Source organism: Moschus berezovskii, chromosome 3 (genome assembly GCF_049115385.1).
Source record: "Moschus berezovskii isolate FMDL1 chromosome 3, NW_MosBer_1.0, whole genome shotgun sequence".
In the NCBI taxonomy this organism is placed as follows: Eukaryota; Metazoa; Chordata; class Mammalia; order Artiodactyla; family Moschidae; genus Moschus; species Moschus berezovskii.
In genome coordinates this window covers 96,208,971-96,234,087 of record NC_142462.1, presented here as the reverse complement: position 1 = coordinate 96,234,087, position 25,117 = coordinate 96,208,971, and the positions used below count along the sequence as shown (strand labels likewise).

The 25,117-nt window shown below is 37.7% G+C and overlaps 1 protein-coding gene across 3 annotated transcripts in view; it reads right to left on the bottom strand.

Moving 5' to 3' along the window:
* PTPRZ1 (protein tyrosine phosphatase receptor type Z1) overlaps nt 1-25,117 on the bottom strand; it is a 200,944-nt gene that overhangs the window by 75,157 nt on the left and 100,670 nt on the right. For all 3 annotated transcript variants that reach the window (XM_055421178.2, XM_055421179.2, XM_088834645.1), the window contains exons 3-8: nt 17,292-17,471; nt 14,692-14,843; nt 11,168-11,263; nt 10,309-10,375; nt 4,014-4,171; nt 3,720-3,870 (exon numbers count right to left, since the gene is read on the bottom strand). In XM_055421178.2, the coding sequence (XP_055277153.2) occupies nt 3,720-3,870; nt 4,014-4,171; nt 10,309-10,375; nt 11,168-11,263; nt 14,692-14,843; nt 17,292-17,471 (804 nt within the window). The remainder of the gene's footprint in view (nt 1-3,719; nt 3,871-4,013; nt 4,172-10,308; nt 10,376-11,167; nt 11,264-14,691; nt 14,844-17,291; nt 17,472-25,117) is intronic.

Below are 25,117 nucleotides of genomic sequence, written 5' to 3'. Positions count from 1 at the left end.
GTAATGCAAATAAAAAAGAGAAGTATGATACAGCCTCATTTTTGTGAGACATAATAATATATTTTTAACTTAAGAGAAAGGCTAGAAAGATATTCCCCAAAATTCTCATAGCATTTATCTCTGGGTAATAACATTATAGGGGATTTTTATTTTCTTCTGTGTGCTTATCTATTTTTTCCTTTTTTATAATGTTCATGTAATAAAAACACACTTTCAGATTAAATTTAATAAAGATTAAATCCTGAACATAAATGCAACCCTCAATTCTTTTTTTTAATACATCAATTTTTTAAAATTGTTTTTTCTTTTTTAAAAAATTTATTTATTTCAATTGGAGGCTAATTACTTTACAATATTGTGTTGGTTTTGCCATACACTGACATGAATCCGCCCCGGATGTACATGTCTTCCCCATCTTGAACTCCCCTCCCACCTCCCTCCCCATACCATCCCTCTGGGTCATCCCAGTGCACCAACCCTGAGCATCCTGTCTCATGCATCAAACCTGGACTGGCGATTCGTTTCACATATGATAATATACATGTTTCAATGCCATTCTCCCAAATCATCCCACCCTCACTGTCTCCCACAGAGTCCAAAATACTTCTATACATCTGTGTCTCTTTTGCTGTCTCATATACAGGGTTATCGTTACCATCTTTCTCAATTCTTATTTTCAAATTCAGTTCAAGAAAGTAAAAGGGCAATACTGTATCATTAAGGGAAAAAAAAATCATAGGAATATGCACATGAAAAATAAGTGCTTATTGAATGCAAATACTCATAATGGAAAATGCAAGAATTCAACCATTGTTCTTGTTTTTGAAAAAAGCCAATACTAAGTTTTTTAAAAAGTTTTACGTTATTAAAGTCATCAGTTTTTATTATAAAATTATGCAAGGATAAATTATGTTCCCTTATAAATATAAAGCATAGTGGAGAGAGCTTTGGAAGTCTTCAGAATCAGGAAGACCAGGGTACAAATACTGACTCTAACCTTTCACAGTTCTGCGAACTTTGGTGAACCAGTTAATATCAGCTTCCCAAAGTGTAAAATGAGAAAAACAAGACTAATGCCTGGTTGAACACACTGGTTCACGTGATATATGTTAGCCATTACTGCTTTTGTTATGATTTCTTTTAGCCATAATCACTTAACTGGGAAAGTGGGGACTTCCCGGGTGGTCCAGTGGTTAAGACACTGAGTTTTCCAAGGAAGGGGATGCGGGTTTGATCCCTGATCAGGGAAATAAGATCCCACATGCCTTGTGGCATGGCCAAAAACTTTTTTTTAATTAAAAAAAAAAAAAAGAAAAACCAATATTCTACATTAAATCCATTCATATGGGTTTATACATTAAATGATGCAAGAAGCACCCATCAAGCTATATCCTGCCATACTTTTATTATACACAAATCAATTCCTTCATTTTGTGAATATTTGATGAATGAGAGCTTTACTTTTGCCCAGCAATGGAGGCAAAGTGATAGAAGACTTAGTTACTTCCTTCAGAGGGTGGTGGTGGGGACAGATAAGTAAACGGACAATATCATACCATGGCACCTGCTAGGAAGTCTGGATGCACAGTGTAGGAGCTCTGGCACACTGTGCACTTCCAGAAGAGCATCATTTATCTGGTACCCTAGGGGCTCAGCACTTCCATAAGTGCACAGTCCTTTCCTGGGCCAGAGCCAGGCATGGTAGCGCTGGGTGGAAGGTCAGACATGGCTCCTTGGTGGAGGCAACTGTTCATGTACTTGAGTCTTGAGATCAAGGAGGAGACAATAAAGGAAGACTGCAGGGAAGAACACGCCTTGGGAAGGAAAAGGCGTGTCTAGGTGCAACCTGGGCAAGTGTGGTCTGCCCTCTTCAGGGACCTCACTGAGTTCAGGATAAAGGTAGGAAGTTGGCTGGGGAAGAGTAAGCACTGAGGCTAGCAAGTACTAGACAGGACCCACCACGCAATGACAAACAATTTGGATTTTATTCTAAACGCAGTGGGAGCCGCTTTTGTGTGCTCTGCTTGCTCAGTCACTCAGTTGTGTCCGACTCTTTGTGACCCCATGGACTGTAGCTCTCCAGGCTACTCTGTCCATGAAATTTTTTAAGCAAGAATACTGGAGTGGGTTGCATTTCCTCCTTCAGAGGATCTTCACGACCCAGAGATCAAACCCAAGTCTCTTGATTCTCCTGCACTGGGGCAGGCAGATTCTTTACCACTGAGCCACCTGGAAAGCCCGTGGGAGCCACTGAAGAGTTTTAATACAATATAACTAATAACTAGTACAACTAATACAGTATGACTAATATATGGCCAAAACATTGTATATATTTTGTTATTTGGTCATTTGTATTTCAATTAATTTTTTTAATCAATTGGGGATTATTTACCACATAGGAAGTTTTAGTATTTAGCATTGTTGGTAGAAATATAATTAAACTTCCTCACTTTGGAGCAATTAATTTGAAACAATGTCACAGTAAACACAGCAATTCATCACTGTTGTACTTTGTTTTTGTTGTTGTTAAAGGATAAACAATTCTCAAAAATATTACTTTGGAACAACAGAAACATGCTGCTTTAATGCCTAATCTTCAAAAGCAGATGATTATTGAATTAATATTATACACAGCCAAAAATTCATTACAGGGCTGGGATCAAAGAAGACCATGTTCTTGGAAAGGTTTTCAGTCCCCAAAGCAAAGGCCACTTCAACTCTTTCTTTCATGAACCAGCGCACCCTCACAGTGAACTGAAAAGAACAAGTCAGTAGATGCAATGATTGTGTCCTCTGGACACTTTCAAAGGCTTCTGACTGCTGTGTCAGCTTCAAAAGACACAGAGGGCACTCCACAGGCTTTCCCTCTGCCTCCTCTCCATCGCTGGGGCTTGACAAGGACAAACTTCTTTTCTTTCAAAGAAGGAAACTGGGGAAAGGACTCACTTTTTATTCGTTAATAATTCAGTGCCTTGGGTTTCTGTCCTTACTAGGCACTAGCCTCTCTGGGAGCTGCCAACACACAGATGAGTACTTCTTTAAAACCCCAACACACGTCAAGACTCAGGTCAAATGTGCTTCTCCCATGGAGATTCCCAAGTCATCCCAACAAGAAGCAATCTTCCCAAGCTCTGAACACCTCACCCTTATTCTTTCCCCTCTTAGAGCTGTTAACACAGGCAAATGCCAAAAAGTGAATTTGGAGGTGTGTGGGTGGCTTTGCCACCTACTACTTTATGTTTTAGGAAAAAACTTTCCTTCCTGAATCTCAATGTTTCTTACTTGCAAAATGGTGTTATTCATGGAAGGAGGAACAGATTTTCTTTATAGTGTGTGCACATAATTCACAATTGTATTATTTATTTGGCTGTGTTGGGTCTTACTATGGTACGCTGGATCTTCATCGCATCATGTGGGGTCTTTCCTTGTGGCATGGACTCTCTAGTTGTGCCTGGGTGTAGCTGCTCCCTGGCATGTTGCAGGGAAGAATCTTAACCATTGGACCACCAGAGAAGTCCCAAGGACAAATATTTTTAATTGTCATTTTACAAATATGGCAACTGAGATTCAGAGAAGTTAAATAGCTTACCTAAACTACAGTTCTATAATCAAAATATTTCCAAAAATCAAAGTCTGGTATATTGTCCATGATACCATAATTACCTCCTACAACACTGAATCTAATAGGACTTACAGAAAAATTATATTTCAATACACACCTGCTTCATGAATCTCTTCCTTTCCAGTATATGAGGAAAACACCTGCCTGGAGAACTTGTACTGTTGTTCTCGAAAATTATTTTGTAAGTAGTCCATCAACATGACATAACCAGACTGTTGCATTGTAAGAACTTCACAGAAAACAGCCAACTGGAAAGAAGATAATTTAACATATAATTTAACATACTTGCTTCAAAGACATATCAGCAAATGCTTTAAAACAGATATTCTGAGAAAATAATTCTTTTTAAATGGCTTCAAATTATTCCATTTGTTTGAACTTCCAAGATTACCTGGCTTTCAGAAATGCTAACTGTATCTTTAAAAATAATCCAGTCAACGGTGTCTGTGCAGGGAGGAGATGTCAGGGAGCCATTGTAAGTGTAATACTTGTCAGTTGAGTTTGGCAGAAGGTTCAGCAATGTGAATGGATCCAGCGCAGCCTGTTTCCCTACAAAGGAATCATATACATCTCAGTTGAAATCCTACCACTGGAACTTAGCTGTTCAAAGCCTCTACGAAACTGAGACATATATTTTGGTATGTATTTAATCAGAACTGAAATTTTAAGAACATTTTAGATACATATCTAAAATGGAGATAAAACTGACATATTCTAAATTTTCTTCCACATATCACAACATAATATTAGTTGCTCTATCTTTACATGGGCAAGATGCTGGAAAGATTATTTTTACATATGAAAGATTCAGAAATCATATGACCATATGACTAGATACCGGGAAATCATTCAATAAGATTGAATACCAACTTGTGGAAAACAAAACCATATTCTGATGAAAATTATCTATAATGAACATCGTCTTTTAGGATGACTTACTGAAAGGTTTTCCCCTAGTGATAAAGAATGAGACAAGGACATCTTCTAGCACCATTTCTTACACAGCGAACTGAAGGATCAGGACATTTTTTTTTACTTACAATAAAGTAAGAAAGAAAAAAAAAAAAAGGCAAAGATGGACTAAGAGAAGAATGGAAGAGAATAAAGAGTCCAGACCCACACATATGTGATTATTTGACTTATAACAGGAAAAATTATTACGTAGTTGAAATGCATGGCCTTTTCAATAAACCATGCTGTATCAATCAGATTTACTTATGCAAACCATGAGTCTTTATTCCCTCCTTCACACCATAATCACAAATCAATTCTAAGTAGAGTCTGGAACTAAATGTGGACAGAACAAAAAAGCTTTTAGAATAAAACATTGAAAATTATCTTCATAATCGTAGGATAGGTTGAGATTTATGAAATGGCTTGCAGAAAGTGTTATTCACAGAGGGAAAAATGAGCTACCTGATACTCAAAGTCTGTTTGTCAACAGTCACCATTTAGAGAGTAAAAAGGCAAGACGAAGAATAGGAAATGTATTTAAAATTTTATATATGTAATAAAAATACTGATTTTTAATTTATAATTTGAATTGAGAATAGAGAATTCCTACAAAAAATTGGTAGAGCTTTCCTAAGTCTGGGAACCTTGAAACAACCCAATCATAGCCGTCTCCTTGAAAAGTCCCATTTTTGACCTTGCATCTTTCAAATAGCTCTTACCAAAGGCACTGCCTTGGCCATTTAGCTCTCTCTGTACCAGTTCTCACCCATATGGGCAGCAATATGCTTCCCAGGAACTTCCCAGGTGGCTCAGTGGGTAAAGAATCTGCCTGCAACGCAAGAGACGCAGGAGATGCGGGTTTGATCCCTGGGTAGGGACGATCCCCTGGGAGAATCTGCCTGCAATGCAAGAGACGCAGGAGATGCGGGTTTGATCCCTGGGTAGGGACGATCCCCTGGGAGAGAGCATGATAACCCATTCCAGTATTCTTGCCTAGAGAATCCCATGGACAGAGGAGCCTGGCTGGCTACAGTCCATAGGGTTGCAAAGAGTCAGACATGACTGAAGTGACTGAGCACACACGCAGGCATGCTTACCAGTATCTAACTTATTTTCCCTTCCTCTTAACTCTTGCCCAGCCAAGTGCATGTCTTCTTTTCTGTCTCGTACATTTTGGTCACTAAGAAATAGTCTCCACAGCTAATTTCATCTAGTCTAAGTGAGGTGCCACAGTGCAGAGTAGTACCATATGAATTATCTGGGGAGCATTAAAAAAAAAATGCCAGTGTCCCAGACCCCATCTGCAGCAGTGGGACTTAGGTATCTACATTTTTTAGGCTAGGTGTGCCTACATGTTTTAAAAAGAATCCCCAGGTGATTCAAACATGCAGCCAGGGTTGAAAACCTCAAGTAGAGCGAAGAAATGCAAGATTTTAGTCTTAGTGAATCCCACATTCCTCATTTTAAAATGAAATAATTGGATCAGACGACCTTAACAGTATATTACAGTTCTATACGATATGAAGACTGGACACTTCCTCATGGAAAAAAAATTATTTCCACTGGGCTTTCCAGGTGACTCAGTGGTAAATAATCTGCCTGCTAATGCAGGAGATGCAAGAGACCTGGGTTTGATCCCTGGGTCGGGAAGATCCTCTGGAGTAGGAAAATGACAACCCACTCTAGTATTCTTGCCAGGAAAATTCCAGGGACAGAGAAGTCTGGTGGATACAGTCCATGAGGTTGCAAAGAGCTGGACACGACTGAGCACACTAGCACATACAAAAGTTAAATTATTGAATATTAATTTTCCTGTAATACAGACATTTTTTCAGGAAGAGGGATAGCGCTAATAAAATGATACATAACTTTTTCCAGTCTGAAGTTAAGACTAAATCTTAGAAGCAAAAACCTGTTGATTGAATCGATAGTGTTGTGTATGTACAACCTAAATCTAGTTTTAATCCACTAGAAAATTCAGGTTACATTAGGTTTAAAGGATTAATCAGTAACTTCTAAAAGTATGTCTTCCTCTTCTCCAGTGTCAAGACAAGATTATTTAGAATTCAGACTCAGATTCAAGTTCTCAGAAACCAAGGAAACTATTTCAAACATGTGACTACTGAAACATTTTCAAATTTATGTTTTTGATATCTAGAAAATTTGTGATTAAATAGCCTCCTTTTTAAGCATCAATGGACTACAATTCTTCCTTTGATGAAGGAAAAACTTGTTTTACAAATGTTCTGTGGAAATGTGGAGGTAGAGAATACTAATTAAGTAAGGAGTCAGACGGAGAAGGCAATGGCAAGCCACTCCAGTACTATTGCCTAGAAAATCCCATGGATGGAGGAGCCTGGTAGGCTGCAGTCCGTGGGGTCGCTAAGGGTCGGACACGACTGAGCGACTTCACTTTCACTTTTCACTTTCCACTTCCACACATTGGAGAAGGAAATGGCAACCCACTCCAGTGTTCTTGCCTGGAGAATCCCAGGGACGGGGGAGCCTGGTGGGCTTCCATCTATGGGGTCACACAGAGTCGGACACGACTGAAGTGACTTAGCAGCAGCAGCAGCAGCAAGGAGTCAGAAACTGACTCCCTGCTAATTTAGGTGGGAGATGAAATTGACAACAGGAGACCTAGAGGCCAGAAAAGGAAAATCAGATTTGAATAGGGATGGTGAAGTAGATAATTTTTGTGAAATCGGGAAAGAAATAAAAGGGGGGAAAAGTTAGGAAGAAGTGAAAGAATCAGAAAAAAAAGTGATTCCTCCTTCCCTCATCTCTATACAGAATCCATTCTTCCTGCTTCTGAACCTCACACCACTCATGTAGTCTCTGTTATGAATACACTGAGTACTTTCTACCTTATTTTATTATGTACCTGCATGTCCTAAGTTTCTTTCCAATATTACAAGACTTTGCAATCACAGTAGTATTTTTTAATTGCACCATCACCTTACGAGAAAACTGGACTAAGGTGGTTTCTCGTGGCTTGCAAAAACACGCACTTCGTCTGAATGACCTCACTATTGCTAAACAAGAATCACACACGTCATTCACTCTGTCACCCTCTTCTTTCTTAATCAGTGATTAAAAAACCAATCAGATCTTCCTTCAGTGGGAGGCTGATGGCAGGAGGGGGAAAGATGAGGAGAGTAAGAGGGAGATAAAGACAAAGACCATTTCTAAGTCCAGGGCAAGGAAAGAGCCATTAAATACTTAAAACTAATTCATCACCTAGGATAATTAGACTTAGGATGGTGGTGGTGAGGATTTGTCAATATACAAATTCCTGGGCTGCGTTTGTGATTAGGAATGCTTTCCTAATCACTTGACTAATCAGCTGACTTTTGTACACAAGTCATCTGATGAGAATTCCCATTTGAGAATTACTGACGATGTTATCTGGGTGTGTCTCTTCCTTGCAACTTGAAAGATTTCAATTAACAATTTTTGTGTGCGTGTGCACGAATCAACAATTTTTGTGTGCGTGTGCGTAGGCTCTGTTTGGGGAAGATTCACACATTATCTTTATATTGTTATCTTTGTATGCTATACACCCTATTTCTCACCCCTCCACGTGAGAGCAATGCCTAACATAGAGTAGGTGTGACAGAAGAAAGGGAAAGGAAAGAACACAAGAAAGAGGAAAGGGAAAAGATGGGCTTGTCTCTTACAGAAAAATAGAGGAACTGAGCCACCAGCTCACACTGTGATAAGACAGATTTTATAATCAGAAGGATGCTTGGAAAATGTTGGGTTTTGTGGAACTCACATTATATGAAGAATATGTGGCAGGATTTGGGAGTTTAGCTGCAGTTTCTGAGTCACTGTCTAAAGACCAGCATTGCCTTCAAATTCCCAGCAGCGATGGCTGGCAGCCAATCTTGGGAAGCCTTCTGCTTACTGGGCACTGGGGAACTTTCTAGACTCTGAAATAGGACTAAATTTAATCCAAGAACTCTCAAAATGGAAACATTTAACTCTGGGAGGACTTAATTTACTTAGTTTGGACGGATCACATTTCACAACTATTTCAATCAAATTGACAGGTGTTTTATATGTGTTTGGAAATACAGAACTAATATAAATCTCTACAATATATTGGAACAATCTTTTTGGACAGACAGGTTCTAAATCCTCGCTTTACCACTTACCAGTTGTATGGGCTTAGGTGTCCTTGCTAAGTATATGGAAATATTAAGTAGATGAGTTGATAGGCGTGGAGAATTTTATTTTTTGGTTAAAAAAAAAGAAAAAAAGGAGGGAAGACGTTGGTGCACTGGTAGAGAGACAGAGGCTAGACAGGGGAACAGAGGGCAGACAAGTATGTGTTCCCAGCCAGCCCAGGGGACCATTTGTTCTCCTTATGAATTAAGAGCAAGGACAGAGGCAGGATGCTATTAGGAAACCCATATTCCCAGGGAGGGTATTATGCGACAGGTTCTGATGAAGTATTCCCCTTAATGGCTTACAAACAGTAGATATTAGAAAGGGAAGTTTAGTCCAACAACATGAGCAAACTGATTTCCTAAGCTCGTACTGTACCCTCCTATAGTCCCCCAGAAACACTGAAGAGGCCTCAATTAAGTGGTCCAAGTGTCACAGCTACACAAATCAGGACTAAACACTAGTGTTAGCATCACTTCTGTGGTCCCCACAGCCTGGTGCAAGGCCTGGGAACTTTCAAGTTCACATTTTACATCATTTTAAGTGTAGGATTTCAAACTAGTTGTCTTCTTGCAGTCTGTTTAGACTCCGCTTTCTGACTAAATGAGGGAAAAATTAAGTGTGACTTATGGTATTCAGTGTTACATTTTACAGTCTGGGTAGATGCAAGGAGATAACTAACAGCTTAATGCTGTGTTTGACTATACCTTTCCAAAAAAAAAAAAAAAAAGCTGTACTGTAGGAGCTCACATATTCCCAATTTCTGAAAAGATTGTTTAATTCAGGTTCTCACATAAAATTGACAAAGACAAATTAATCCAAGGCCAGACTTCTGCTTTCAAGAAAAAGATCAGTTGTGAGTTGTGTTTCTGATTTCAAATTTTGCAACTTTCCCAAGAGGAATAATCCTCTTTATATTGATAACTCAGGACAACATTAATACCCTGTTTGTGGGTGCTTAATAAAAATAAAATAATGTGTTTTCTGTTTCCTGCCAACGTTGTCAAAAGCATGTGCTGTGACAAATTACAAGATCTATGAGATAGGAAGCAGAACAATATAAAAGCACACTGTGTCTTGTTCTATGTAAGTATTTGCCTTCCAAAAAAATCTTATATTGGTAAAGCAAAGGACTTACCAAGGAAACCACCATAGAATAATTTGAACTTGAGTAACAATTCCCTTTTCACTTTAGAATATAATTTTTTAAAAAATGATTTCAGATTACACATTAGAGTCTTTTATAGATGAACCATGCAGAGATAGAGTAAAAAAAATACATTTAAATGCATAATGTGATTAAATTATTTTCAATAATAAAATTAGAAAACTTCAACTTTCTACTTACATTAACATTTTATGATTTTCTGTGACAAAAATTTCTTATTAAATTGTTCTTCAGTGAGAAATGTATAAATTGTCAAGGGTCAGATGTGAGGGATTTCTCCTCTTTACAAATATCTTCCCTTATTCCTTGGTACAAGCAATTTTAATAACATTGCAAAATCATACGAATCCAAAGTAAATCTGGAAGAAAGAGATTTCTCCAGATAGCTTACCAAAACGACTAACCCTCTCCACTCCATCTATAATTGCTCTGTAGTCCAAATTTTCTTCTATTCCAACCTGTGAAAAAATGACATTCTAAAAATGGTATAAAATATTTGACTAGGTATTCATGTATAGATTAGTGAATTCCATTTTAAGTATTCCAAAGTAATGTCCTCTAAAGGCATACTTTTTTTCCATAGCAAAGTAAGAATGAATAAAACAAACACCTGATAACTTCAATTTTCAACTAAGGAAAGACCATTTAAAAATTTTACTATTCACAGTTGCTGCTGTATCACACCGATGTTTTGCAAATGGGCAAATCTTATAGTGTACAAGTACAGAAATTGGAAGTGACATTCCTAACTAAGGAATACAAGAGCCCCTCTACCAAAACCTTTTTATTTTGTATTGGTGTATTGTCTATTAACAATGTTGTGACAGTTTCAGGGGAACAGTGAGTGAAGGGACTTAGCCATACACATACATGTATCCATTCTCCCCCAAACTCCCCTCCCACCAGGCTGCCACATAGCATAGAGCAGAGTTTCATGTGCAACCCAGCAGGTCCTTGTTGGTTATCCATTTCAAATACTGCAGAATGTACATGTTCATTCCAAAATCCCTAACTATCCCCTCCCCACAACCCCTCCACTGGCAACCATAAATTCGTTCTCTAAGTCTGTGATTAAGAGTCCCCTTTTAAACATACCAGGCAAGAGGTTGTTCTTTTTGAAATGATGACCAGTTATCATTCCACTTGTGAGCCCTTCTACTTGTTAAAAAAATGTGCTTTGATATTCCCCATGATCGAAAAGTTAGGGCTAAATCCCTATGTGAATATATATATATATACTTATGATTTACCTCAAATAAAATGGATAAAGCTCTTAACTTCCCTTTTCCTTTAATTGCTTCTTCAAAACTTGAAAATCGGTCTGCATCAAAGCAGTAGATCTGCATCTATAAACATAACGTTGATGGCTTTATTACATACAAAGACTTCACAAAAACTTCAGCAAAAAGACAATAAAATAATTAAATAATTTATCAGTTCAATAAATTCAATTTAAGACATTTTATAAAGGATATAATTCTATATTTCACAAATTTTCAAAATATTTTATCAATTACATGTATACAAAGCTACATTTACTATCAATTACCCTTCACCAAAGAACAAAATATGAAGTTAGACAGATCTAGACCTGTAATTACCACTTTGAGACTGAGCAATTTTCAAATGTAATAAATTTATTTTACTTTAATTTTTTTGGCTGTACTTTGAGCGGTTTGCAGGATCTTAGTTCTCCGACCAGGGACTGAACCTTCATCCTTGGCAGTGAAAGTACAAAGTCTTACTCCCTGGACTATCAGAAAATTTCCAAATATAATAAATAATCTGATGCTATTTTAACTATTTTGATGGAATTCTTTCAAATATGGTTTCAATCTTCCTTGAATGGATGTGACTTACTTGATGGTGTTAGTTACCAGTTTTGGATATTACTGTCTTGAGCTCTACTAAGAGTGAAACCCTCAAGGAATCTCTGCTTCTACCTAAAAAAATACCAAAGGAGTCCTAAATTCCTTATTTCAAGTCTCTCCTCCTGCTGTGAGGTTATGTGTGTGTGTTAGTCGCTCAGTTGTATCTGACCCTGTGATCCCATGGGCTCCCATGGGTTCATCAGGCTCCTCTGTCTGTGAAATTCCCCAGGCAAGAATACTGGGTGGGTAGCCATTTCCTTCTCTAGGCATCTTCCTGACCCAAGGATTGAACCCAGGTCTCCTACACTGCAGGCAGAGTCTTTACTATCTGAGCCACCTTGTTAATTTCTACTTCAGTTCATACATCTATGATAGCCTTCACTCTCTGACAGGCTGATGTTCCTCGTGTCATGGGCTTGGAAATTAGATAACTCAGGTAGTTTAGAGATGTAACTAAGGGAAGAACAGAACCCTCAGAGATGATTAATGTGCAGTGAGGGCTGTGATCAGAGAAACAGTGGGTGTGAAGCAGAAGAAAGCAGTGTCTCCTGTCTTGGGCGGACACCAAAACCTTTCAGCCACCCTGGAGTATGAATGATTTTAAAGCTGGCAAATGAGAAGGCAGCAGAGAAAAATGTGTGTTCAAGTCAAAGGGTCCAGCTAGGAAAAGCCCACAGGCAAGAAAGTATGAGAAGTGTGGGAAACTGAAAGTGTGTTAGGATTTCAGCTGAGCACATGTGAGAAGAGAGATACGAGGCTGGAGAAGTGGGCAGGGGTCACAGCAAGAAGGACTGTGAGGCAGTCCCAGCAGTTTGGGCTGGAGGGCAATAAAAAGTCCTTGATGTGGGGCAGGGATAAGGGGTAGGAGTGGCCAGTGGAAGGGATTAAGACTGGAGAGAAACTAGCTTCAGGGACTTACACATCCAAGTAAGAGGCTAAGATGGCTGGAACCTTTTTCTGACCTGACAAATCATTTAGGGGCAGAACTGAGGAGAGGATTATAGGATGTGAGAGGCCAGGAAAAAAGAGCGAATCAAGGATATCCCTCTAGTTTCTCCACTTGCACAATTTTTTTTTTAAATGTTTCAGTAAATTATTTTATTTGGGAATGACCTAGCTATTCAATAAACTTCTATCACTTAATTTAGCACAACTCAAGAAACCAAAATCTGGAGAGACAATTTATTATTTTTTTATTTTTTCTTGGAGTATAGTTGTTCCTGCTTGCACAATTATATGGTGAGTGTTTCAAAAAATAAACAACAGAGAGTTCCCTGATGGTCTAGTAATTAGGATTCAGGGCTTTCACTGCTGTGGGCTTCAGTTCGATCCCCGGTTGAAGAACTGAGATTCTGCAAAGCACATGGTTTGGCAAAAAAAATAAATAAGTAAATAAATAAAATAAAACCCATTAATGTTTAAAAATTAAATAAAAAGAAACAGCAACCAAATGACATCTCTGAGAGATGATTTGAGGGGCTTCTAAATAAAAAAAATATATGAGGTTTAGTACACAGATTTTGTAAACAATTTATTTTACTGAATCATGGCTTGTGTTATTTTCAGGGTTTTCTTAATTTCCACCTTTGTTCTAAGGAGTACTGTGAAAGAGGTAAACTCTTAGAATTGAGAATGTTACCTGTTTAATGAGTTGGTTTTCATATTTCTGACAAAATTTGATAAATATATTTTTTTAAGGATATATAAGAAATTATAAGCCACATATTTGAATGTGCTTATTCACATTAATTTTTTTATCCTTTACTAAATAACTAACTCATTTTCTTTTTATTATCAATAACTGCTTTGAATTATAAAAGTAAAAATACAACTTTAACACAAGTGACCTAGAAAATATGGGAATTTTAAAGAAGAAAAGGTAATAATGCCATCACCCAGAGAAAATTACAATTAATGTTTTCTTGGTTTCCTTCAATTATTTTTACAATAGTAATAATTCAACCTTTCATTTAATCCTCCTAATAACTCTATAGAGAAGTGTTACTACTATTATGTCAATTTCACAGATGAGAAACAGAAGCTTAGGGAAATTAAATAAGCCATACAATGTTATGTCATATAACTACTAACTAAATGTGAAGCCAATATTCAAGCCTCATCGGTTTGACTCAGACTCTGTACTCTCTCTGCCATTAACTGGTTTCATGCTTTACAAAATTTAGAATAATAACACTGTGTATACTATTTTACCTTCTGTTTTGTAAAAGCATTCATATCTTATGATGAACCTTTTCTGTTAAATCATTCTAAAACAGGATTTTTACAAGATCTATAATAATCCATTGTAATGTAATCATTTCCTTTTGTTTCAATTTTTATTATTGTAAATAAGTCTTTGCCTCCAAATTTTTGAGTATGTCCTTAATTGTTCTTTAGACAAAACTGCTATAAATTGAAATGTAAGTATTGAACAAGTGAAATGCTTCCCAGAAAGTCTTACCAATTTATACCTTCTCCAGACATGTGTGAAAGTGTTCACATATTTCACTATATATTACTATGCATTACATTTATTTGCTGATTTTAAATTTGAAATATTTTATCACTTTAATTTGAAGTTTCTTGATTTTCCAGTATGTTGATGAAGTTTCCCCTTGTTTTCCCTAATGGGCTATGGGAAGAATTTCATTCATTCATTCACTCATCAATATTTACAATCATCTATAATACAATGTGACACTCAGCATTACTAGAAAGTGGAAAATCAACTATGCATCTTATACAGCTCAGTCCAGAGAGAAATGCAGATATTAACCAAGTAAACAAAATATAACTGTATGAATTACAAAGTTACATTACAGAGGAATCAAATTATATGTTAAATGAAATCCCAGTGACTTAGAAAATGAAACAGTAACTAGTGCGGCTACTTACTGACTTACCTCTAGTGGAAATTTTTGCCCTTCTAAACTATGTTCTGATCCATCAGATGACATATTGCATTTTCCCCAGTGAAAAGCTATCTTGCTTGCTTTGAACACTGTTTCTGAAACCCCTCCACTGAGCCGGTAGTCATTAGTGAGATTAATTTCCACTTGAAAAAAACAACAACAATAAATTGACATCTAAGTTTCCAAAAATCAAAATTACAAATTTAAATTTTCTTCTATTAAGACACATTAAGAACATAATTTATTTGTTAAATTTAAAAAAATAAGCTACAATTTTGAAAGCTGAACTTTGCAACTGCATAATATAGTTGCTGCTAAGTCACTTCAGTCGTGTCCGACTCTGTATGACCCCATAGACGGAAGCCCACCAGGCTCCCCCATCCCTGGGATTCTCCAGGCAAGAACACTGGAGTGGGTTGCCATTTCCTTCTCCAATGTGTGAAAGTGAAAAGTGAAAGTGAAGTCGCTCAGTCGTGTCCAACCCTTAGCGACCCCACGGACTGCAGCCTACCAGGCTCCTCCATCCATGGGATTTTCTAGGCAAGAGTACTGGAGTGGCTTGCCATTGCCTTCTCGCATAATATAGTTAGTGTATCCTATTGCCACAAGTGTAAAATAAATCCAAGACCTTAACTGCCATACAACACTTAAAGCAAAAGACAGGTAGTTCACCCACTCTTTCTGTTTGGTATCCTACGTTTTGTTGTTTGGTGTCCAAAACCCTGCTCCCCTAATGCCGCACATGGTGCTGAGGGGACAGTTAAAGTGAGAAGGAACAGAAGCCTGGAAAGGAAAGGTCTTTTCTCCAACCTTCTCATATTCCTGTTTCTATTCCTTATCAAGCTGCTGCTGCTTTTGTCCCATCTCCTGATGTTTCCAAGCATCACCCCAGTCTTCATCAAGCTTCAGAATTTCTGTCCTAGTCTGTGGCAAGGAAGGAGGGAGACCTTTTCCTTTTGAAAGGGTTTTAGCCATCTCATGTTTGAACCCTCGCTGGCAAGTCTCAGAATCTTAAACTCTATTTGAGATCCATAGCAGATACCATCTACTATCTGTATTTTAGGACTCATCTTGGGATTAATGATTCTCTTGAGAGTTTAATGCATGATTTCAATGTCTCTCAGTCAGATTTAAATAGTCTTTGTTTCATTAGGCAGAAATCACTTTTGGCATTTGGAAGTGAATCCAACATATTGCACATTGTAAAGACTTCTGAGTAAAACATAATTAATTTCTAGGCTGCATGTTTTTTTTTTTCAGCAGACACCAGCTAGTTAGAGATATACATTTTCGTGAGTATAACAATAGCAAAAAACAACAATAATTGTCAACATTCATTTGTCACTTACGACATGACAGGCATTACATTACTTTACATGTATTAAATATTTGATCCTACACAATGGAAGATGATACCATTACAATATCTGTTTTACAAGATAAGGAAATTGGTCACAGCAAGGTTAAGGAATCTGCTCAAGGTTCCACACAGTGCTTTAAATGGCCAGAATTGAACCTAGAAAGTGTGGCTCTAAAGATCAAGTGCTTGACCACACTCCACTAAGAAAAATGAAGCAGAGATTACATGCTTTACTTCTTCGTAACATCCACTAAAACTGGTAATTAAAATGTCTAACATTTAGGACAATATACTATTATATATTTAATTAATAATACATTAGTTCAATTCAGTCGCTCAGTTGTGTCTGACTATTTGCAACCCCATGAACCGCAGCACGCCAGGCCTCTTATAACATATAAAATTATTCATTCAACAAATACTTATTGAATGCTTATTATTTGTTAAGCACTGATCCAGAAAAATTCCTACCTTCACAGGATTTAAATTACCATATTCACACAACTATATTAGCAAAATATGGGAAATAGAGGAAAATATCACTTAACGATAAAATCACCCCAACATGGCTACTACTATAGTGAATATTTTTTCTAATCTTTTTCCCATGAGTACATTTGCTTTTATATATATCTTGTTGATATACATACAATTTCATTTCAAATATAACATCAGAAAAACATGTTCACTTTTGTAAACTTCTATTTGTTGCTTACTGGAATTTTTATGGCATTATATTTTGCATACTAAGAAAAAAACTTTATTAGAGAGTGCTTCCGAAGTATAGTATATAATTTAAAACTTTCTATCTAGAAGGGCCAATACTTTCTTAAAATTCAATTATAGTAGATTGCTTTTTTCACATCCAAATATTGAACATAACAGTTTATACAACTGAGTCAAATAAAATGTCCAACAGAAAGAAATCCTGATTGACTAAGTGACTAACCAGTGATAGAGTTATTAAGTTAATTAGCTATATATTATGTTATGTTTATCAGCTATTCCTGTGGAGGCATCTTTATTGCTATATTACTGGAGAACACTATGACTTTGGTTATTTAATTTTTTGTACACATTTCAAAAGGGCTAAACTTCCAATTTTCTTTTGATTTCTTGTACCTATAGATTCTATCCAATTCATACTATATATATCATTCAAAGAAAAATATAATGAAAATAATCTAAACACACTCATATTAAATTCAGAAATAAAATGCAAGTATTTTACCTGTTTTCCCAGTGTTATGAATGAATGTGTTCTCCAAAGATGTTTTATCCCAATCCTGAAATTTAAGTTTCTTAAGATTCACATTTACTTGTGTGAGATCTTCATCAATATTGATAGGAGACTGTTTGGGGCTATTACATGTTGGATATTTCTTTCCCCAATTTTTTTGATTCAATGCTCCTAGGGGAAAAAATGGCAATAAGTTTGGTTTTTAAATAACTATGCAAAAGTTAAATTTTATGTTTATAAAGTCGTTAATGTTACATAAAAATAGAAACAATATTGGGAAAAACAGACATGTTTAAACCAATTCTTAAGAACAATTACAGTTGGTCCTCTGTATTCACGGGTTTCACAACTGCAAATTCAACCAACCTCAGAGCAAAAATATTTGGGAAAAAACTCCAGAATGTTCCAAGGAAACTTTAATTTGCCAAGTGCTGACATTTACATATCATTTACATTGTAAATGAAACTGTTTACATAGCATTTACATTGTATTCAGTCCCTCAGTCCTGTCCGACTCTTTGAGACTGACTCTTTGTGATCCCATGGACTGCAGCACGCCAGGCCTCCTTGTCCATCACCAACTACCAACTTCTGGAGTTTACACAAACTTATGTCCATTGAGTTGGTGATTCCATCCAGCCATGTCATCCTCTGTGGTCCCCTTCTACTCCTGCCTTCAATCTTTCCCAGCATCAGAGTCTTTTCCAGTGAGTCAACTCGTCGCATGAGGTGGCCAAAGTATTGGAGTTTCAGCTTCAGCATCAGTCCTTCCAATGAACACCCAGGATTGATCTCCTTTAGAATGGACTGGCTGGATCTCCTTGCAGTCCAAGGGACTCTCAAGAGTCTTCTCCAACACCACAGTTCAAAAGCATCAATGCTTCGGCGATCAGCTTTCTTCACAGTACAACTCTCACATCTATACATGACCACGGGAAAAACGATAGCCTTGACTAGACGGACCTTGGTTGGCAAAGTAATGTCTCTGATTTTTAATATGCTATCTAGGTTGGTTATAACTTTCCTTCCAAGGAGCAAGTGTCTTTTAATTTCATTGCTGCAATCACCATCTTCAGGGATTTTGGAGCCCCCAAAAATAAAGTCAGCCACTGTTTCCACTGTTTCCCCATCTATTTGCCATGAAGTGATGGGACCAGATGCCATGATCTTAGTTTTCTGAATGTTCAGCTTTAAGCCAACTTTTTCACTCTCCTCTTTCACTTTCATCAACTGACTCTTTAGTTCTTCACTTTCTGCCATAAGGGTGGTGTCATCTGCATATCTGAGGTTATTGATATTTCTCCCGGCAATCTTGATTCCAGCTCGTGCTTCCTCCAGCCCAGCATTCCTCATGATGTACTCTGCATATAAGTAGAGGGTGAGGGTGGGATGATTTGGGAGAACGGCATTGAAACACGTATGTTGTCATATGTGAAACGAATCACTAGTTCAGGGTCAATGCATGTTATAGGATGCTTGGGGCTGGCATGCGGGGATGACCCAGAGGGAGGATAAAGGGAGGAGGGAGGTGGGAGGGGGGTTCAGGAGGGGGAACTTATATAAACCCAGGGCGAATTCATGTCAATGTATGGCAAAACCAACCAATATAATAATTGTAAAATAATTTGCCTCCAATAAAAAATAAATTAATTACCAAAAAAAAAAAAAACAAACAAAAATAAGCAGGGTGACAATATACAGCCTTGATGTACTCCTTTTCCTATTTGGAACCAGTCTGTTGTTCCATGTCCAGTTCTAACTGTTGCATCTTGACCTGAATACAGATTTCTCAAGAGGCAGGTCAGGTGGTCTGGTATGCCCATCTCTTTCAGAATTTTCCACAGTTTGATGTGATCCACACAGTCAAAGGCTTTGGCATGGTCAATAAAGCAGAAATAGATGTTTTTTTGGAACTCTCTTGCTTTTTCAGTGATCCAGCAGATGTTGGCAATTCGATCTCTGGTTCCTCTGCCTTTTCTAAAACCAGCATGAACATCTGGAAATTCACGGTTCACGTGTTGTTGAAGCCTGGCTTGGAGAATTTTGAGCATGACTTTACTAGTGTGTGAGATGAGTGCAATTGTGTGGTCATTTGAACATCATTTGTTGTTGCCTTTCTTTGGGATTGGAATGGAAACTGACCTTTTCCAGTCCTGTGGCCACTGCTGAGTTGTCCAAATTTGCTGACATATTGAGTGCAGCACTTTCACAGCATCATTTTTTAGGATTTGAAATAGTTCAACTGGAATTCCATCACCTCCACTAGCTTTGTTCGTAGTGATGCTTCCTAAGGCCCACTTGACTTCACATTCCCGAAAGTCTGGCTCTAGGTGAGTGATCACACCATCGTGATTATCTGAGTCATGAAAATCTTTTTTGTACAGTTCTTCTGTGTATTCTTGCCACCTCTTCTTAATATCTTCTGCTTCTGTTAGGTCCATACCATTTCTGTCCTTTATTGAGCCCATCTTTGCATGAAATATTCCCTTGGTATCTAATTTTCTTGACGAGATCTCTAGTCTTTCCCATTCTATTGTTTTCCTCTATTTCTTTGCACTGATTGCTGAGGAAGGTTTTTTTTTTATCTCTCCTTGCTATTCTTTGGAATTCTGCATTCAAATGGGTATATCTTTCCTTTTCTCCTTTGCTTTTTGCTTCTCTTCTTTTCACAGCTATTTATAAAGCCTCCTCAGACAGCCATTTTGCTTTTTTGCCTTTCTTTTTCTTGATGATGGTCTTGATCCCTGTCTCCTGTACAATGTGAGCCACACTGTTAGCTATTATAAATAATCTAGAGATGATTTGAAGACTATGTATATATATATATATATACATGTATATAGGTGATATGAAAATACTACACCATTTTATATAAGGGACTTGCACATCTACAAATTTTGGTATCTGAAGGAATCCTGGAACAATCCCTCTCTGATATTGAGAAACAACTGTATTCCTTGATTTAGATTCTAGTACACCATGAGAAGGGCTTCCCTGGTGGCTCAGAGGTTAAAGCGTCTGCCTCCAATGCGGGAGACCCGGGTTCGATCCCTGGGTCGGGAAGATCCCCTGGAGAAGGAAACGGTAACCCACTCCAGTATTCTTGCCTGGAGAATCCCATGGACGGAAAAGCCTGGTAGGCTATAGTCCACGGGGTCACAAAGAGTCGGACACGACTGAGCGACGGAACGGAACACCATGAGAACAAGAGGTCAAAAAGACCCTTGTTTAGCCATCACACTCTTACCAATCCGCAGAAAATCCATTTGTCTTATCGGATGTTAGTCCTAGCCCAGGGTTCCAGATTAAAACATGTCCAGTTGATAGGAGTTAGATTCTGATCTGACTTCCTTAGCACTCTCCACGGGGTGAAGATAGGAGGCTGTAGACTGTGTCATCCCAGCCATTGACTGATTTGGTTTAATTTCCATTTGTGTGTGTGTTAGTCATTCAGTTGTGTCCAACTCTGCAATCCCATGGACTGTAGCCCGCCAGGCTCCTCTGTCCATGAAATTCTCCAGGCAAGAATATTGGAGTAGATAGTCATTCCCTTCTCCAGGGGATCTTCCTGACCCAGGATCAAACCCCAGTCTCCTGCATTGCAGGCTTATTCTTTACCATCTGAGCCACCAGAGAAGCCCAAATTTCCATTGCTCAGGGTCTCATTTATAGAAATATAATCATCTGGGTTATCTTTGAGATATCTCTTTCTTTTCCCTCTCTCTCTTCTTTTTTTCTGGTCATAAAACTTAACAGATTTTATTGTTTAACAAGAAGAAAAATAAAACAGGACTTTCCAGAATTTTGTTTACTATAAAGTGAATGTTCATCTGTTCCACAGAATGAACAGTCCTCTCAACCAAAATTGCCCTGTAATGCCTTTATTTCAACACTACCTGAAGCCATAAACCATCTCTCATAACCTTGCCTCACTGGATATTAACTGAGCTAAGTACCCACGCAGTGTTAAGAATGGGTACGTCTTATTTAATGTTCATTTATTAAAATACATGTGCGGATCCAAGTCAACCTTTTCTCTGGCTAGACTCTAGCATTTCTGCAGCCATTCCATGAAAGAGCAGGTAGCAGCACCATTTTCAGCTTCTTCCTTTCAAATGTTTTTCTTTTTGAACATGAGTATGGGCAAGGCCAAGATTTTAAACAATTGATGTTCAGAGAAATTATAAGAAAACATACCATCCATACAACTCTAGTCTATACCATCTTTTTGGGATAAGGGAATCAGTGAGGATGACTTTCATGCAAGCTGTCATAGCATGCTAAAGCTCATTTTGCATAATTTAACCAGGAAAGAAATGATAATTAATCACACCATGTAATTGCCTGCATAGCCTGGGAAAATTAGGCAATTCATCTCCTAGTGAGGCATTCACCAGAATCAATAATAGGTGCTGAAAACTTATTTTGTTTTAAAATCTTAGCTCTAAGCTTAGAGAGGGCTTGAATACAATATGCTTTAAATATGCACAGTGATGCACATTTTGGCTTCTAGGAACAGCTTTAAAGAATTGAGTAATAATACTACGTTAATTTCACTGTAAAGAACATTGGCATGGAGACAAAAAAGCACTGCTTGTTTTACTCATGTCATTGTAAGAGAAACAAGAGAGTGAAACTGTGGTACGAATCAATAAAGCCCTTCCTATTTCTTACATTTTTAAAAACAGTACAATAAATTCTGAGCACAGTTAGGAAGAGTCTTATAGTTGTGATGCATAGAAACACCAAATTTTAAGTCCCTAGTAACACTGAATATGATTTATAACCTGTTTTTTCCATAATATTCTGTGCTCATCTTTATGTGGATTCTAACTTAGCACATCCATAACTGAACACCTGATTTCTGCCCTACAAGTGCCTCCTAACATTCACTGCCATTCCTGAACATAGAAGTCATCCTAGTGCCTCTGTTTCCTCCTCAGCAAGCCCTTTGGGATCTACCTTCAAAATATTTCCTTAATTAGGTCATTTCTCTTCTCCACCGTTAGCACCCTAGTCCAAGCTACCCTCATTCCTGGCCTGTAAGTCTTGCTGTTCCACAAGCAGCATCACCATCAAGTAGGAGATGGTTAGGAGAGTCAGGTCTCCACTGCAGCCTCACCAAGTCAGAATCTACATTTTAACACAATCTGCAGGAGATTCATATACACATTAAATTTTGACAATGACTTAGACATATCCAGTAGTCATGTATGGATGTGAGAGTTGGACCATAAAGAAGGCTAAATACTGAAGAATTGATGTTTTCAAACTGTGGTGGTGAAGAATACTCTTGAGAGTTCCTTGGACAACAAGAAGATCAAATCAGTCAATCTTAAAGGAAATCAACCCTGAATATTCATTGGAAGGACTGGTGCTGAAGCCTAAGCTCCAATACTTTGGCCACCTGATGAGAAGAGCCGACTCACTGGAAAAAGACCCTGATGCTGGGAAAGATTGAGAGCAGGAGGAGAAGGGGGCAACAGATGATGAGATGGTTGGATGGCATTATAGACTCAAGGGGCATGAGTCTGAGCAAACTCTGGGAGACAGTGAAGGACAAGGAAGCTTGGCATGCTGCAGTCCATGGGGTTGCAAAGAGTCGGACATGACTTAGCAACTAAACAACAACAAAGTGACCCACGTCTACCATGAGATAATACATACAGGTTAAGCTACTAAATTTGTAGTAATTTGCTGTGTGGCATAAGAAAACTAATGCAATCTGTAGCTAGTCATCTTTTAAAGCACATGTTAGATTATGCATAACTCCTTGACTCCTTCCAATGCTTTTTCATATTAGAATAAAATATACAGACTCTTTCCCAGGGCTGACAGATCCTGTATGATGTCACCAGTCACATCCACTCAGATCTCTGCCACTCTGGTTATGACTCTCTATTCCAGCCATACTGACTTCTTTTCTGTTCTTTAAGCATGAGAAGCCTTGGGGCTTGCCACTTGCTGCCACTCCCTCTTTCTGGAATCTTCTGCCCCATTTGTCTGCAAGGTTTCTTCTGATCGGGTCTCTGCCCAAATGCATCTCTTTAGAGAGAGGCTTTCTCTGAACAATCTGTATAAAATACACTTCCCTTCCCTTCTGCAGCAATTCTCAATCTCCTCCTTATTTTGTTTTTCTTCTCCTAAGTTACTAATTGGGGCTTCCTAGGTAGTGCTCGTGGTAAAGAATCTGCCTGCCAATGTAGGAGACATGAGAGACGTGGGTTTGATCCCTGGGTGGGGAATATTGTCTGGAGGAGGGCATGGCAACCCACTCCAGTATTCTTGCCTGGGAAATCCCATAGACAGAGGAGCTTGGTGGGCTATAGTTCATGGGGTCACAAAGAGTCAGACATCACTGAAGCGACAGCACAGCACAGCACAAGATACTAATTATGTTTATTTATTTGTTTCCACACTCTAGCATCTAGAGTAAAGCCTGGCACATGGTAGGTATTCAATAAATGTTTGCTGAGTGACTGAATCAGACAAGAACATGCTATATTTTTTTTAAAAAAAAATTTAATATATTTTTAAAATAAAATATCTTTCATTTTACTAGTTTGAGCTCACAGGGGTCTAACATAGGATGAAAATAAGAAAAAAAGAAAAAGAAAGAAAACTGACCAACTAAAGAACATTTCTAAATTCAACTGCAGGCCACATCTACCTATTATATGGCAATTTTGTTGAGTAGTCCCCACTAAACTTCTGCTAAAGGATCTCAAGAAAGATCTGATGACCAAATTGTGCATTGTCTGACATATGATCCTGAGTCACTGGATTATGTTTGAAGTGCATCAAATGACTACACTGAGTGTGGACTCAGTTTAAATCACCTACTAGCTCATCATGCCAACTACAGCATAGGTTCAGGATTAATTTCTGTGATTAAAAGACAAAAGAGCTAGAATAGGGAAAAGAAAATTTTTAGTGAAAAGGCTGTAAACAAAAGAAGCCTCAAAATATAAGACTTTGATGTTATTTTTGCAATGGACTCTGACAAAAGGATGTTTCAGATACTCATAAGGAGAAATCCAGGGAAAGAAAATTGTGTTAAAATTGTGCAAAAGGATGAAATATAAATCAAAGAAGCATTAAATATACTTTAGCTGTTTTGATAATGAAGCAATATTTAACCTTATGCTTAAATATTATTTTTAAAATTCCAAATTAATGTTTTTAATTTTGCAGTTGGAGACTGCAGTCCATGTAGTAATTAAAGCCAGGATGATGTATCCAAGAAAGCAGGTGTACAGAATGCATTAGAACTATACTGTATCACTTGAGTGTTATTAACAAATGTTGTGAAGGAAGAAATTAGGATATGTATTGTCATTGCAGCAGAAGATTAGCAAGGTGATTCACCTATCGGGAGGACTGCAGACTACTAAATGACAGCTCTGGAGAATTAAAATAAATTATTCATTCACATAGTCATCCATTGTTTCATCCATTTAGCGACTCACCTGAATTAGTACCACCCCTATGAATTTCCTGTGCTCACCTCTATTGGAGCACTTCACAGACTGTATGTTGTTTGTCAACTTATCTATCATATCTATATCTTATCACCAAACTCTGAGTCTGGTACACGGTAGACACAAGTTAAGTGCTTGGGCAATAAACTTTGAACACCAAGCGAATATATCCAGTATTTACATCCTATGCACTCTTGATTCCAAGCAGAATGGAAAGCAATTGTAGGCTCTGTAGAAAATATGCATGAGTTCAAGTTTGTTTGATCCTTGTTTATTCTTTCATTCCAGAAGGTTGGGAATGTGCTCAATAAAAAGTAAGACAAGTTCATAAAGGAG